The sequence below is a fragment of the Zea mays genome, chromosome 1 (genome assembly GCF_902167145.1).
Source record: "Zea mays cultivar B73 chromosome 1, Zm-B73-REFERENCE-NAM-5.0, whole genome shotgun sequence".
Classification (NCBI taxonomy): domain Eukaryota; kingdom Viridiplantae; phylum Streptophyta; class Magnoliopsida; order Poales; family Poaceae; genus Zea; species Zea mays.
The window spans coordinates 301,154,579-301,170,419 of NC_050096.1; the positions used below are offsets into that span (position 1 = coordinate 301,154,579).

The following is a 15,841-nucleotide window of genomic DNA, read 5'->3' on the forward strand; positions in this document are numbered from 1 at the left end:
CCTCGGCATCGACAACACCTTCGGCGAGGTTCGACCTAGCCTCGGACGGCGACGCGGTCCGAAGATCTCCACTCTGAAGGACGACGTCATCGCCACGCCCGGGCAATTGCTGCCAGGGTCTTCTCCGAGAATCCGGCCCGAGCAGGCGACTCGGCCGGTCACCCCGGGGCCTCGGCCAGCCGTCCTCCAAGGAAGTCAGCCCGACCCGAGGCCTCGGCTGGTCAACTCCGGCGTCGGTCCCGCTAACGGATGACCCGGCTAGGCTCCGGCCAACCAGGTTTTCTTTTCGAGCCAACTCTGCCTCTGTTCTTGCTGACACCGCTACCCCTAGCCTCGGCTCATCGAAGAGCGGCCGAGGGGTTCCTTTAACTAAGCTAGAGAAGCCTCGGACAACAAGGCCGACCGAGCCGAGGGACTCCTACGCCTCCGGGATACGGATACCTCACTCGTCACCTTTACACGGGGCGACTCACGCTTGGTGAAGCGGTTCAGACAACCAATAGGCGAGTCTTAGTGCTCGAAAATGAGGAAAAACACGGCTCCGTGCCAAAATTACATACATGTTCAGGCCTCGACAGCCACAATGAACAAAAACACTGGCATTCGAAGTGCCATTACAGACGGAACTCTGGTTCCGTCCTCGCGGGTATGAACGACCCCCACACAGGGGAGCCTGCGGGGCGACGAACACCGGGGGACCCGCCAGCGACCTCTGCAGCAGCAACTATGGTCCCAGGACGGACGCGGCCACCGGAGGGCTCTCATTCGTGTTCCCGCTCAAGGGACACGAACCAGCTATCAAAGCCAAAGAGCGGGCCGCTCCAAGGCACACCGGCAGGTCCTCGCTGCCGTCCTCGCCGCGAAAGCGAGGAAGAGGGTGGAATGTTGCATCCTAGCTGGGCACCAACAGTTCGCCTTCCCCGGCATGGCTGGAGGACGTCTCCTCCGTAGAGCTGGAGGATGTTTGCCACCACCAGAAGCTGGAAGAAGAGGTGGCCCGCCAGCCTGCGTGGGAGGTAGAGCCCCGGCTCGCCTCGCTCCCCGCCCCAGCGAGGATGACGAACACCCTCGAGGCTGAGGGCAGGACCAAGATCACAGCCCGGCTTGCCTCTCCCCATCCAGGGGCTGGAGGTCACCGTTTTGGGTGACCACCAGCGGAGGGGTGCAACCGGGCTGTGTGATGAAAATCCTTGAAGCCAAACGATGGCTGAAAGGTACCAACTCCCACGGAGTTGCGTTCCTCCAACGATGAGGCGAAAAGACGGCGGGTATCCCCCATCCGGGGGCTTGGAAGGTGGAAAGACACGATGCATAAGGGAGCACGAAGACATGGTCGCCTTCTAAGGGGGTCACCCTCCTTTTAAAGGCGACTCCCCTTACTTGCGTCCCCAGCCGTCGCAGGCTGAGTCTTCTCCAACACGCTCCAAGGTCCTCCTCCTACGGCGCGGGGGCTGGGTCCCACACGTCATGCAAGCCGGCTCAGAGCAGAAGAAGCCAAACCGCCGTGCGCGGTGCGTACAACCGCCCAGCGGTTACAAGCGACCCTCCACTTTTGCCCAGACCAGCGGGCGAAAGGGCGGGCAGCCATGCAGGCGGCATGCAACCGCGCCAAGTGGGCGCACTTCTCCGACTCCCAACACGCCCGGCATGGGGGCCCAGGCCCACGCGTCATGCAACCGGCGCGCCGAATGCTTCGTGCATGCAACTGCACCGCCACTTGCGCCACCGCCGCGCCTCCTCGACTGCGGAACCAATGCCGCGACTCGAGGCGACCCAGCGCACGACCCAGCAGCGCCAGCCTGGCGCGACGGTCAATGCGGCCGAAAATGGGCCGGCAGTAATGACGGTGGCAGGAGGGCAGGAGCAGCGGTCACGTCGTCAGCCAAGCTCACGTCCCATCCGGGGGCAGCGAGAGAACCCTCTCTCACGGCGTGAAGACAACGCGCCCGTGTTCCGTTCCTCGAACGGCTCGCGCACGCGCAACGGCTGCCCCGCCAACCACTCGTCCCGTCGCATTAACTCCGCGGCGGGACAGGTGGCGCCTCTGGCAGGAGAAGCGGGCGACGCTTCGCCTTCGCCATAATGACCGCGTCAGTAAAGGTACACCGCGTCGTTCGATTTCGTATCCCTTTTCCTTTTTTCCTCTTTCTCTCTCTTGCAACAGGGATCGGGAAAGGGGGATACCCCGAAAAGGATCCTTCCCCGTGAAGGAACCAGGCTCCGAGCCTCCCTACTGATCAGAGGTTCGAAGGCTGGCCCCTCGGAAGGGTTCAACAGCCGCCTCAGATCACGTGGGCCCTACACCCACTATTGGTAAGAGGTTCGAAGGCCAGCCCCTCGGAAGGGTTCAACGACCGCCTTAGGCTACTCGGGCTCCGCGCCCACTACTGATCAGGGGTTCGAAGGCTGGCCCCCGAAGGGTTCACAGCCGCCTCAGACACAGAGCGAGGGATGACCGTGGGTACGTTCGATACATAACCAAGGCTCGGGCTGCGCTCCCGAGGTACCCTAGGACATTTCCGAGACCAGCGGGAACGATCTTGTAACGGAATCCCATCAGAGGGAGGCATCGAGCCCTCGGACCCCGTCGCCAGGGGACCGGGTCCGGCAGATCACCCGCAGGTACTTTTGGGCGTGCCTCTGGGCCCCTAGCCGACCCCTAACGAACGGGGCACGGACGTCCACTCGGATTACCCACTTGCAGCTCACCGGAGACACCATGTTCGGCGCCCATCGAGGGCAACATGGCGCTTTCCCCCCTCCTCCTTGCGGAAAGGCGACGCAGGGGCGTATGTAAAAAAGCCGAGTCTGTCCCTGATCGCCCTCTCGCCCTGTGCAGAGGCTCGGGGGCTGCTCTCGCAAACCCGGCTCCGGCCGAACCGTTGACAGCGTCAACATACCAGCCCGAGAACTTGGGACCCGACCGTACACCCGGGCTACGGCCAGCTCGCATGAGGGAACGACCAGACCAACCGAAGCATTACGTGAGGCATTAAGACCTCGAAGGAGTGAAACCACTCCTCCGAGGCCTCGGGGGCTACACCCGGCGGGTGCGCTCGCGCGCACCCACCGGAACAAAACGCAACCGAGAAAGGCTGGTCCCCTTGCAAAAAAGTGCGACGAAAGCCTCCAAGCGAGTGCTAACACTCCCTTCGAGGCTCGGGGGCTACTGTCGGGGACCATAATTAGGGGTACCCTCAAGGCTCCTAATTCTCAGCTGGTAACCCCCATCAGCATAAAGCTGCAAAGGCCTGATGGGTGCGATTAAGTCAGGGATCAGTCCATTCGAGGGACTCGATCATGCCTCGCCCGAGCCTAGCCTCGGACAAGGGCAGCCGACCCCGGAGGATTTCCGTCTCGCCCGAGGCCCCCCTCCAGCGGCGAACATATTTCAGGCTCGCCCGAGGCCCTGCCTTCGCCAAGAAGCAACCCTGACCAAATCACCGCACCGACCGACCAAATCGCAGGAGCATTTAATGCAAAGGTGGCCTGACACCTTTATCCTGACGCGCGCCCCCCCAGCCGGCAGAGCCGAAGTGACCGCCGTCACTTCGCCGCTCCACTGACCGGCCTGACAGAAGGACAGCGCTGCCTGCGCCACTCCGACTGCGGTGCCACTTGACAGAGTGAGACTGACATGCAGTCAGGCCCTGCCGAAGGCACCATAGGAAGCTCCGCTTCGCCCGACCCAGGGCTCGGACTCGGGCTAAGTCCCGGAAGACGGCGAACTCCGCTCCGCCCGACCCAGGGCTCGGACTCGGGCAAAGTCCCGGAAGACGGCGAACTCCGCTCCGCCCGACCCAGGGCTCGGACTCGGGCAAAGTCCCGGAAGACGGCGAACTCCGCTCCGCCCGACCCAGGGCTCGGACTCGGGCTAAGTCCCGGAAGACGACGAACTCCGCTCCGCCCGACCCAGGGCTCGGACTTGGGCTCAGCCCCAGAAGACGACGAACTCCGCTCCGCCCGACCCTAGGGCTCGGACTCCGCCCCAGCCGACGGCCTCCGCCTCGCCCGACCCAGGGGCTCGGACTCGACCTCGGCCATGGAAGACAGACTCGACCTCGGCTTCGGAGGAGCTTCCACATCGCCCAACCTAGGGCGCAGGCCAGCCACGTCAACAGGAGGCGCCATCATCACCCTACCCCGAGCTGACTCGGGCCGCAGGGAACAAGACCGGCGTCCCATCTGGCTCGCTCCGCCAGATAGGCAATGATGGCGCCCCGCATACTCTGTGACGACGGCGGCTCTCAGCCCCCTTACGGAAGCAAGAGGACGTCAGCAAGGACTCAACCGCTCCGACAGCTGTCCCTCCACCAGGCTCCATTGCTCCTCCGACGGCCACGACATCACACCAGCTGGGTGCCAAAATCTCTCCGGCTGCCACAACGGCATGTACTTAGGGCGCTAGCTCTCCTCCGCTAGACACGTAGCACTCTGCTACACCCCCCATTGTACACCTGGATCCTCTCCTTACGCCTATAAAAGGAAGGACCAGGGCCCTCTTAGAGAGGGTTGGCCGCGCGGGGACGAGGACGAGACAGGCGCTCGCTTGAAGCCGCTCGCTCCCTCTCCCGCGTGGACGCTTGTAACCCCCTACTGCAAGCGCACCCGACCTGGGCGCGGGACGAACACGAAGGCCGCGGGATTCCCACCTCTCTCACGCCGGTCTCCGGCCGCCTCGCTTTCCCCCCTTCGCGCTCGCCCTCGTGCTCGACCCATCTGGGCTGGGGCACGCGGCGACATTCACTCGTCGGCTCAGGGACCCCCCGGTCTCGAAACGCCGACAAGTATATATTAATGAAAGAAGAAGCATACGAAACATGAGAGACAACATGAATAATTATACAACATCTTTAATATATCTTTGTTATACCACCATAAGTGAATACGAACAATATTGAATTACATTTATACCTTTGGTTTGACAGAAGGCGAAAGTCCAAGCGTGACGCAGGAATGAATACAAGTCAGTGTCCACAGTACGGGGTACTGTTCATCTATTTATAAGCACATGACGCAGCCTGGTCGGAATTACATTCATGTCCTCGATAAATAACTAAAAACATGACACAAACTGTCATGGACTGATTGGTCTTTTCCATTTTAAGTCGGTGCAACTCTTCGTCTTGAAATATGCCACTATGCCGAAGCTCCTTGATAGTAGCTTCGGCTTACATCTTCGTGCTGTGTTTTTACTTAAGGGACCTTCGGCGACGAAGCAGGCCCCAACAATAATCATGAGCATATTTTAGAATGGGACATCTATTCTACATGTAATGGTAGTAGGTTAACAGATAATTTTATAAATAACTCTTTCCACCATGTTAGTTAAATGAAAAGAGTTCTTCATAAAATTGGTTCTCTAACTATCTCTACTATTTATTTATTTTTTATTTTAATTTTCGCTCTGTAAACAATACAATGTGCGGTGTACACGACCGTAGATACGAGATGGATATGGATGTCATTTATGTCATCGATCATGGATGTCATTATGTCATTTGTATCCCTTTGAATCAGTTCCACGGTTCCTCCTCCTCCCTCTATTTCCCTGTCCAGACTGGTGGCCACAGCAGGGCACGCCGGCGACGCGCACCCGCCGGCAACCAGGTTTCCCGGCGCCGCCCCTTGTCTAGTTCTCAGCTTCTCCTCGCGGCGCCCCTTACTGGCTTCCTCTTCTTCCCAGACGGTGGCGCGTCAAGACTCCCCACCCGGCTGTCCGGCGAGGACCTCGGCTCCTCGCCCCTCCGCCGCTAAAGAGCCGCCATCCAGCCGCCCAGCCCCAGGCCCCACCGCCCCAGCTCCACCTCGGTCCCCTCGCCTCACCTCGACCCGGATTCCGCCCCTCGCCTCACCTCGACCTACATCTGCCTCGTCCCCATGGAGGCGGCGGCGAGCCGCAAGCGCGCGTACAGCATCATCGTGCCTACCTACAACGAACGCCTCAACGTCGCCCTCATCGTCTACCTCATCTTCAAGCACCTCCCGTAAGCACCTCCCACCGCCCAGATCCCTCTCTCCCGTTTGGCGCTGATCTGTCTCTCGCCGTTGCACCTTTTGCTGCCACGGTTGGGTCGAGATCGTCTTCGTGGTGAACGTTGTCGGATTCGATTTCGTTAGATCAGATGCCATTCGGTTGCGTGCGTCAACTGGATCGATTAGATTAATAACCTACTTAACAAGAATCAATCTGATCTGAATGTGTGAATGGAACTGACGATATCTGTTTAGGTGTTACCTTGCTTTGAGATCCAACTGCAGGCACCTGTCAATTATAAAGTAGAATCACTTGTTACTCAATTATTCGTCTAAATAGATGACACAGATTATTTATGTTCTCTCTTTGCTTCAATTCGAACTCTTTTATGTGGACATTAACCAGCCCTCCCTTGAGCTCTGCTTGCACATCTTACAGTATATAGTTGCAGAGTTCTAATGATGCCAGTACCGTTGAAGTGATCACTGTCCACTGTTTTTTTTTCTGAGAACAGGGAACGAAACAATTTTCTAGTGCTATTTTGGCAACATTGGAGCTAGAATTTGCTTCTTGTTTGTCGAAACCTTGAACTGTCAGTGGCAATCAGTTTCCTTCTTTTTTGTGTGTGTATTTGGACCTACAGGTCAGGTCATAGATACCCTTCATTCTAGTGCTTCCCTGCTGGGCGTGCCTAATTCACTCTATCAGACAAACAAAAACTTGCAAATTTTTTGTGAGTTCATCGGCTATGTCAAATGGGTGATGAGAATCTCTCCTGCTTGGATATCAAATGTACTATTAGGTATTACAACTTGCAACTGTTGGCTTGTTGTGTGTCCCTTTTCTTAGAATGTCACCATGCGTTAGACTGCCACTATTTAACTTCCATTGTTTGCTGGAGGCTTGCTACTATGGTGGAAAGGAAATTATTACATTCATATAGATATGTTGCCAAGTTCTTACATATTGTATCACCTGAGTTGACATTTTTTACCTCAGGGATGTGAACTTTGAGATCATTATTGTGGATGATGGTAGTCCAGATGGAACTCAGGACATTGTAAAACAGCTGCAGCAAGTATATGGTGAAGATTTTGTTGTAAGTAGCTTAAAAAAATATGTTCCTGGTCCACTTGAAGTTTTTGTACATATGATGTCAGTCTGTTTATTCAGTACCATGGCTTAATGCATTGTCTTTAACCTGATATGATGCTAGTTACTGCGAGCTAGGCCAAGGAAGCTAGGGCTTGGTAAGTTTAGACACCTGACTTCAATTTTTAGTGAAATTATTTCCCCTACTTATGTTAAGTAGCATCTGGAACTATCCAGGTACCGCATATTTACATGGACTAAAGCATGCCTCAGGGGAATTTGTCATTATCATGGACGCGGACCTATCTCACCATGTATAAATATTTCTTTTTTGTTACTATTTTTTTTTCTGTTTGCTATTTACAATATTTTTCTTCCTAGCTTGCTAACTATTTTCCCACCTTGAACAGCCAAAATACTTGCCAAGCTTTATTAGGTAAGAATCATATCTCTGAAGATATAAGAGTTAGTTAGTTTATACTACATGTTATTTTACATATATTAGTCCGCATCCTCAAATCTATTTTTTAGCACATATAATTCTCAGTCTGATTGTTCTCAAAATATATTTAGCGAGAAGAAAGGTTAATACTGTTACAGTTGTTGAATCCATTAGCTGAAAAATACATTTCAAGTAAAGGTTATCAGTTAGTCCCTTTGGCCTCCTCATTGAGGGTACTGAAATGTACCCCCTCCCAAAATATAGGTCTTTCTAGCTCTCTTTTTTTTCGTCCACATTCGAATGGATGATAATGACTGTAGATATACATACAAACTACATTTATAGGTTGATTAATGAATTTTTGTTTAGTCTAAAACAAATTATATTTTGGGACGGATGGAGTAGTAATTTAAATAATTGTCTTTTTTAACCATGTTATTTTCCTTAACCAGGAAGCAAAAGGAAACTGGAGCTGACATTGTAACTGGCACACGTTATGTTAAGAATGGTGGTGTCCATGGTTGGAATCTCATGCGCAAGCTGACTAGCAGAGGTGCAAATGTTCTTGCACAAACGTTACTGCAGCCTGGAGCTTCAGATTTAACCGGATCATTTAGGTCTGCCTTTCTTTTATCTCGAACAGAATAAACACCCACCTTTCAGTCACCTCTTTTGATGAGCGTATCATAATAGGCTATATAAGCGAGATGTCCTGGAAGACTTAATCTCCTCATGTGTCAGCAAGGGCTACGTGTTCCAGATGGAGATGATTGTTAGGGCTACAAGGAAAGGTTATCACATTGAAGAGGTATGCACCGTGCTGTCTCATTTTTCATCGATCATCTCTTGACTCTGGTAAATGGATCGTTGATTGCTCCCTCTCCTCTCCAGGTTCCAATAACGTTTGTGGACAGAGTATTTGGAATTTCAAAACTTGGCGGGTCCGAGATAGTTGAATATTTGAAAGGCCTTGTTTATCTTCTGCTCACAACATGATTGAAGATATATAGTAGGCTTCTGGTTTGTGGGTACAACCGTGTTACATTACAGAGAATTTTACTGATGTGTTATTAATGCAGCTTGAATTGTAACAGTACCACCATTACGCATGTTTCCAGTGGATGGATTATTGTACTCAATTCTTGGTTTTCTCTGTACACTTTATCAGTCTCTACGGGACGGTTCTTTGCCACTTTAGGGCTTGTTCGGTTACACCAATCCAGAAGGGGATTGGAGGAGATTAAATCCCCTCCAAGTCAAAAATGACTAGGAGAGGATTTAAACCCTTCCAATCCTCTTCTGGATTGGTGTAGCCGAACATGCCCTTAGCATGAATGAGCCACCCACCTACTTTAGTTGGATCACCCACATGCTCTTTAGGTGATCATTAAACTTTCGATTGCCACCAAACCGTCTAGATCATGTCTGTCATTGTGCAACTACACCAAAGTATGTAGAGTACTGAAATGGAGAGTATTGGAGAGAGTTGTGTGTGTGTGTGTGGGGGCGGGGGGGGGGGGGGGGGTAGGTTGACGATGTGTTGAATGTAGGCATGGCCAGGAATCAACATGCAAACAATTTTGTGTCCTCTTGTATATGGTGATTGATAGACACAAAGGAGAACAAGATTACAAGTTACAATATAAATCGAGCAGCATGACTTGCTAGCTCTCCCTTCCCTCTTAGCCTACCCTTGGGAGTTCTATTCTAGTTTCTCCCTCTTGACCAAGCATGGACGCTCTACTTTGTCTTTAGTTTGGGTTACCATAGATTGTCTGAACCTTCAATTGTGTGCATATTAGCCTAATTCAAATGAATCATGTTCTCAGTTCTACTCCCTTTTAGACCATGTCTAGTAGTTCATCCATATGATCACCCAAAACACTGTTTTGTATTGTATACTGTACTATTCACAGAGTGGAGTTGGAATATAGGTATGAAGATGGGTAAGCTGATGGAGATGACCTTATAGCCCATGGGAGGAGAGAATTACAATAAGAAGAGTTGGGGCCCCTACCTGGTTGTCAAGGATTTTTTGGCAATGAATTTATGGGGTAGGTCACGAGACCGAAAGCTAAAGATAAATGCACAAGAGACACAGAGATTTAGAGAGAATCAGACTTTTGATGTGAGATAATACCTTACATCCTATATATGCTGGCTATTGCTTATGATCTTGATGTAATGCCATGCCCTTAGGGGGCTCCTCGGTCCTCCTTTATAGTTCAAGGAGGGTATAGTTACATGGCAGATATAAATAGGTTACATAGTCCATGACAGTTCCAAACTGGTAACCAAGTCGTATGACAATCTAAATCTACGATTATAAACGTGTCTCCCTTATCCACTAGAATTTTGCCCTAACTGTTTAGGATCTTTGCCTTATCTCCTTTATTTCAATAATATATCTATCATATTTGTACTTCTATAATCCTCCTCATGACATGCATTCCTTTGATCACGACAACCGAGTCCATGGACTCTAGGCCAAGCCCATGGGCCTATACCGCCTATTCATATATGCCCATCTTGTGAATACCCCTGTTATATATTCTTTATAGTAGCCCATGAGTCCAACATATTAGAGTTATCAACTCGGGTAGGTTGGACTCCATTAATTTCCTTCGTGCTGAGAGTGTAGTCAACATAAAAATCTTCGAAGTCTTCATCATGAGTCTTGAAACACATAAGCATGCACCTCTTGTGCATCCTATGGATGTATCCCCGCGAGTCCAATTAAGTAGAGTTATCAACTCAGGTAAGTCGGACTTTGTCGATTAAGAATTATCCGCCAACTTTTTTTTGTCAATGCTTCTGAGTTATTTTTTGTGGTAACTGAGTTATTGTCACACCCGGATTTAAGAGATAAAGTCGGGTGCGTCTCATATGTGCGCCAAAGAAGAAGACATCAAAAACAAAGCAACACAATTGTTAATGATAAAAGACCTTCATCCTTTGAAACATTATCTCCTATCGAGTATAATGATTCTCAGACGAAGGGCGTGAAGGGCGTACCTGTTGGGGGCCTTCGACTTCCGAAGGTCCTCAAAAACATGATTTAACAATGTTTCTGGAGTGTAATACATGAACAGGTACCTTCGGACTCGGATCAGAACCACAGTGTGAGAAGCACAAAGAATACGAAGGTTGACGCAGAGCCGAAGCTATGCGCAAGGAAGCTTCGACATGATAACAGAAAAGGGAACCGACTTAAAAGGGAAAAGGCCATTTAGACCTCGATGGATCACTATAGAGTCATTAGCAAATGTAAAGGGCATGTGTGTAATTTTGCATGGGCTGCGTCCCGTGCCTATAAATAGATGAACAGTGCTCCCGTACTGTTCACGCTGACTTGGCATTTGCTTTTGCGGCACACTTGTACCTTTGTCTTCTGTCAAGCCGAAGGTATAAAATGTACTCTAATATTGTCTTTATATTCACTTATGATCATATAATAAAAATGTATGATAATGTTATATGATTGTTCATATTGCTCCTTATGCTTTACGTGTCTCTGTCGTTAATATGTTTACATATATGTTTACTGAGATGATGAAGGTATGTCCTTCATGACCTTCGTCCGAAAATCATTATATCCTCAGGGAAATAATGCTTCGAAGGACGAAGGACTTTTACCTTTAACATTTTATGTTGCCTTGTTCTTGATTCATAGTATTTGAGAACAAGTCCCCAACATTTGCGCCCACCTCTGGTGAATCCTTTTCGACCACCTTCGGCAAGCACTGACCTTCGTCATGCCACCAAAGAAAGCTTCAGCGACAGGGGTTGCTGCTCTGCAGCCACTGGACCCAAATTAGGAGACCCTTTCTCTTCGAGAGGCCCGAAGCCAGAAGAGGAAGGCCACTAGTCCAACACTCCAGGAGGAGGAGTTGGACCAAGAAATCAGAAACATGGAGATGCTTTGTAACACCCTGAATTTGGGGGTATAAAATTTCTTTTCTAATATCCACCAAATTCAGGTGTTACCCTCTCTTTTCCTTGATCTTTCTTTTCTTTTCCCTAAATAGTGGGGAATTATTTTGTATTATATCTACGTGTAAGCCTAGTAAATTAAAACCCTATGAGTGCTTTGATTGTCGCATCATGCTGGCGTACACTTTCACTTTGTTTGATGAGTGATTCTGTGGAGCATGGGTTTAATAAGGAATTCAATTTAACACCGTGAAGAAAATAGGAAAGAACAAAAGATAAAGAAAATGGAAAATAGAAAGGAGCCCCGCTTCTCTCTTGGGCCGGCTCTTTGGCAGGCCCAGCAGCCCCCCTCCTTCCCCCTTTCTCCTTGGGCCGGCTGGCTCGGCGGCCCAGCCGCCCCCTCCCCCGCGCGGCCCAGCCGGCGGCCCAGCTCGCCCCTCCCCCGCGCGGCCCACCTGGCCCATCCCGCGCGCAGCAGCCCCACCCCCTTAACCCTAGGCCACGCCCTCCCCCAGCCGCCGCCGCCACCCCCCTGGTGGGGCCCGCTCGTCAGCCCCACCCCCTTTCCCCTACCTCCTTCTCTCCCTCCCCGATCCCGCGCACATCCCTCTCTCTCCCTCGACGCTGCTCGCCCTCGCCCTCCCTCTCCCCGCCCCTCCCCTCGGTTCGGCCGGACACGGCGGCCCCGACGGCCCGACGCGGGTGGCCTGGGCGCGGTTCCGGCGCGGGTGCGTCCCGGCGCGGGCGCGCGGCCCCTGCGCGGGCGCGGCTCCGGCGCGAGCGCGCGGCCCCTGCGTGGGCGCGACTTCGGCGCGGCACCGGCTCGGCGGCCCGGCGCGGCCAGCTCGGCGCCCCTGCAGTGCGGCCAAGAGGGCCGGCGCAGTGCGCGGCCGGCGTGGCCAGCGCGTGGCGCGCAGCCGGCGCGGTGCGTGGCCAGCCCGCTCGCGGCGCGTTCGCAGCAGCGGCCATTGTCGGTGTTTTGGGTCCGACCGCACACCCGGGGTTGCCCCTCAAGGTGTTTTCTAGGAGTAGGACGGTGTCAACGACTGTAGCAAAATGGTTCGTGCCGATCGCACGAGAGACAGTGAACAAGATTTACAGGTTCGGGCCGCTTAGAGATGCGTAACACCCTACGTCCTGATGAGGATTCGACTGTGGTTACAAGAGGGCTCTCTGGGTTGAAGGCACAGAGAGTTTACGTGGGTGGCTAAGTATGATAGGGTCGATCGTTCTGAAGGGGTGCCCCCTAGGCCTTATATACTCGACCGTGGGGCAGTACACGTGGGTAAGATAACAACAAGTAGCTAAAAGATAGTGAACCTCTTGAGATTATCCCTACGTAACCCTCGCCGACTTATCCTCGTATGGCTTCGTTGCATGGAGACTCCAGTGCGGGAAAGTCGGATCTCTGTTGCAGCCATTCGCTCGACGCTGTGGGCCGTCCGGGTTTGCACCAATCCAGCCTCATGTCGTTCTGCTTTATCGGCTGTCTTTCCCTAGGCCCACGAAAGAATGACCTTACGAATTATTGGGCCCTTGGGCCTTTCGTGAGGCCTTTTACTTCTTTAGTGGACCCAGGGGATATCTATCCCCCACAAGCCCCCGATCTTTGGGTTGATTTAGAGGTAATCAACTCAAAGATCCAAGGTCCAAAAATGACTCCCTGCTGTTTTCTCTTGCTCTGATCACTTGCTCGACTAAAGTTTAATTTTGTGCCTGTGCCTTAGAAATCAGCATTTTGGATTGTAAGATTCTGGACTTCATTGGGTGCACCGGAGGTGCACCCAATGGGTGTAGCCCCCGACCTTTGAGTAGATTTTAGAAGATAATCTACTCAAAGGTCTTCTCCGAAGATTATCTCCATTCGCGCTCCTGCATCTCAGTTGAGGATTGATCTTTCCAATCTTGTTCTACGCCTTAGAGGTCGGCACTATATTGATTTAGAATGATAATCCATGGGGTGCACCGAAGGTGCACCCAATGGGTGTAGCCCCCGACCTTCAAGTGGATTTTTGAGGATAATCCACTCGAAGGTCTTCCTTCTGTGTCCTTTTGCTGAAAATTATCCTTTCTGCTTGTAAAAAGTTGGCATGATGTCATCCGCGCTATGTCATCAATATTATGCTTCAGAGGTCAGCATGTATTTTGTCTTTTGCAGCCGAGTTCACAATCCATCCATATCTCGCTAGGTAGTGTAATTTATTTGCTCTGTGACTGATTGGACATTTGATGGACGTTCTCTGTCTAGCCTTCAAGTCATTTCTGTCGACCATATTTTGCACTCTACTGGCTATATTTGGCTTCCCTCTAACTCTTGTTGATATCTCATTTTTGTCTTGAGGTATTCACTGCGTGCCCTGCACGGATGTGACCGTTTTTGAAAAATATACTGATAATTCCTGGGCGTCCCCCCCCAATGGGTGTGGGCAAGGGACGGCTTGGTACGCTGAGTGTTTTAGCCGATTGCCTCTGAGTAGTAATGCGATGGGACGGCTAGTGTAATCATATCCTTTGCGCTGTTGACTGGAGTCCCAATGGGTGTAGTGATGCATGAAACGGCGTCCGCTGTCTGACGTGTCTTCAGATGGGTGGGAGTGCTTATTGAATGTTTTGCGACTGTTCAGTGACCGCGGTTGGAAGTGAGCGGTTGCTTTCCCCTCTATAAATAACGCCTTTTGCTTCTCTGGTTTTTTCACATCTCTTCGCTGTTACTTACTGCCTTCTTCTCCTCCCTTCTGTCTGCTTCCACCATGGGCAAGGGCACCAAGCGCAAGCGCGAGCCGACTCCTCCGTCGGACGAGTTCGGTGACTCGGAATACTCAGAGGAGGAGTTCTCCTCTGAGTCCGAGGGATCCCCGGCCCCCGTCTCTCCCCCGGCGTCGTCTGATGATTCAGACGATTCCCAGGGGATTGCCGCGGAGGTCTGGTCGTACATCCGGGCCGTCGAGCGCTCCGGGCTCGAAGGCTCGGATGAGTCGGAGTACTCCTCGGATGAGGAGGACTCGGACGGCGGCGACGAGGGTGAAGGCGACGACGACGACGACGACGACGACGACGACGGCGACGGTGACGGCAGCGGCAGTGGCAGGGGCGGCGGCGACGGCAGCAGGGACAGCACCAAGGGTGGCAGCAGCAAGGGCAGCACCAAGGGCGGCGGCGGCGGCAGGGGCAGGGCCAGTGGCTAGACGCCACTGGTCTTCTTAAATGTTAGTATAGTTTAGTATAGTTAGAATAATGTAGTAGTAATTAGTGTAGTTTTAGTAGTAGTAATAATGTAGAGTAGAAGTAGGGAAGTACCAACTCGTGAAGAGTTGGTTTGTAAACTCGTTAACTTCCCTTTTAATGAAGAACTATCGTTGATCCCCCCTTTTCGATGACTTGTCGTTGCTTTTCCTGAATGTTGAACCGATTCTTTGAATGTAGTAGAAACAACGCCGAGCGATGTGTAGGTCGTCATCAGCGTTTTAGAAGTAACACCAGGCAATCGAACACAAGATCCGCGTTTTAGAGGCAATGCCGAATGATTGAAGGTCGGCGTCGGTATTTTAGAAGTAATACCGAGCGACTGAACACGTGGTCGGCGTTTTAGAGGCAACGCCGAGTGATTGAAGGTCGGCATCGGCATTTTAGAAGTAATGCCAAGCGATTGAAGGTCGGCATCGGCATTTTAGAAGTAATGCCGAGCGATTGAACACGTGGTCGGCATTTTAGAGGTAACGCCGAGTGATTGAAGGTCGGCATCGGCATTTTAGAAGTAACGCCGAGCGATTGAACACGTTGTCGGCGTTTTAGAGGTAACGCCGAGTGATTGAAGGTCGGCATCGGCATTTTAGAAGTAATGCCGAGCGATTGAAGGTCAGCATCGGCATTTTAGAAGTAATGCCGAGCGATTGAACACGTGGTCGGCGTTTTAGAGGTAACGCCGAGTGATTGAAGGTCGGCATCGGCATTTTAGAAGTAATGCCGAGCGATTGAAGGTCAGCATCGGCATTTTAGAAGTAATGCCGAGCGATTGAACACGTGGTCGGCATTTTAGAGGTAACGCCGAGTGATAGCCAGCTTTACAAGTTATTTTGAGGAAAATAACCGAGTGATGAGGTGGCACGTCGGCTCTCTTGGAAATAACTGTCAGATATCCACGTGGCATGCTGGAATTTCGGAGATGACCGCCGGGTGATGACTGGGCACTTTTTAAAAGGGTATCTGGCTCAAGAATATCTCTTAAGAGTCGCACTTTTAGCCGCCTTTGCTTTCCGTGCCCTAGTTCTTGCATTTCCGCATCTGAATCTTCGCTGCCACTCGCCTCCTACTCTGTTTCGCCAATGAGAAGCAAGATGGCGCCCAAGAGGAAAACTGCGAGCTCGTCTGCTGCGGTGATCCCCCCAATCGACCCCAAC

The 15,841-nt window shown here is 51.8% G+C and overlaps 1 protein-coding gene across 2 annotated transcripts; it reads left to right on the plus strand.

Annotated features, from left to right (window-relative positions):
* The first annotated feature begins 5,480 nt into the window (after nucleotides 1-5,480).
* Nucleotides 5,481-8,683, plus strand: LOC100272978 (uncharacterized). 2 transcript variants are annotated; one of them, XM_020547678.1, is made up of 9 exons: nucleotides 5,481-5,610; nucleotides 5,687-5,987; nucleotides 6,977-7,076; nucleotides 7,194-7,227; nucleotides 7,307-7,383; nucleotides 7,480-7,505; nucleotides 7,964-8,128; nucleotides 8,205-8,319; nucleotides 8,403-8,683. In XM_020547678.1, exons 2-9 carry the CDS (start codon nucleotides 5,881-5,883, stop codon nucleotides 8,505-8,507), a joined length of 729 nt encoding a protein of 242 aa, XP_020403267.1. In that variant the 5' UTR covers nucleotides 5,481-5,610; nucleotides 5,687-5,880; the 3' UTR covers nucleotides 8,508-8,683. The 2 variants fall into 2 exon arrangements, with proteins under 2 accessions (XP_020403267.1, NP_001140901.1); NM_001147429.2 differs by having other exon boundaries at nucleotides 5,518-5,987; nucleotides 8,403-8,648.
* Nucleotides 8,684-15,841: the final 7,158 nt, after the last annotated feature.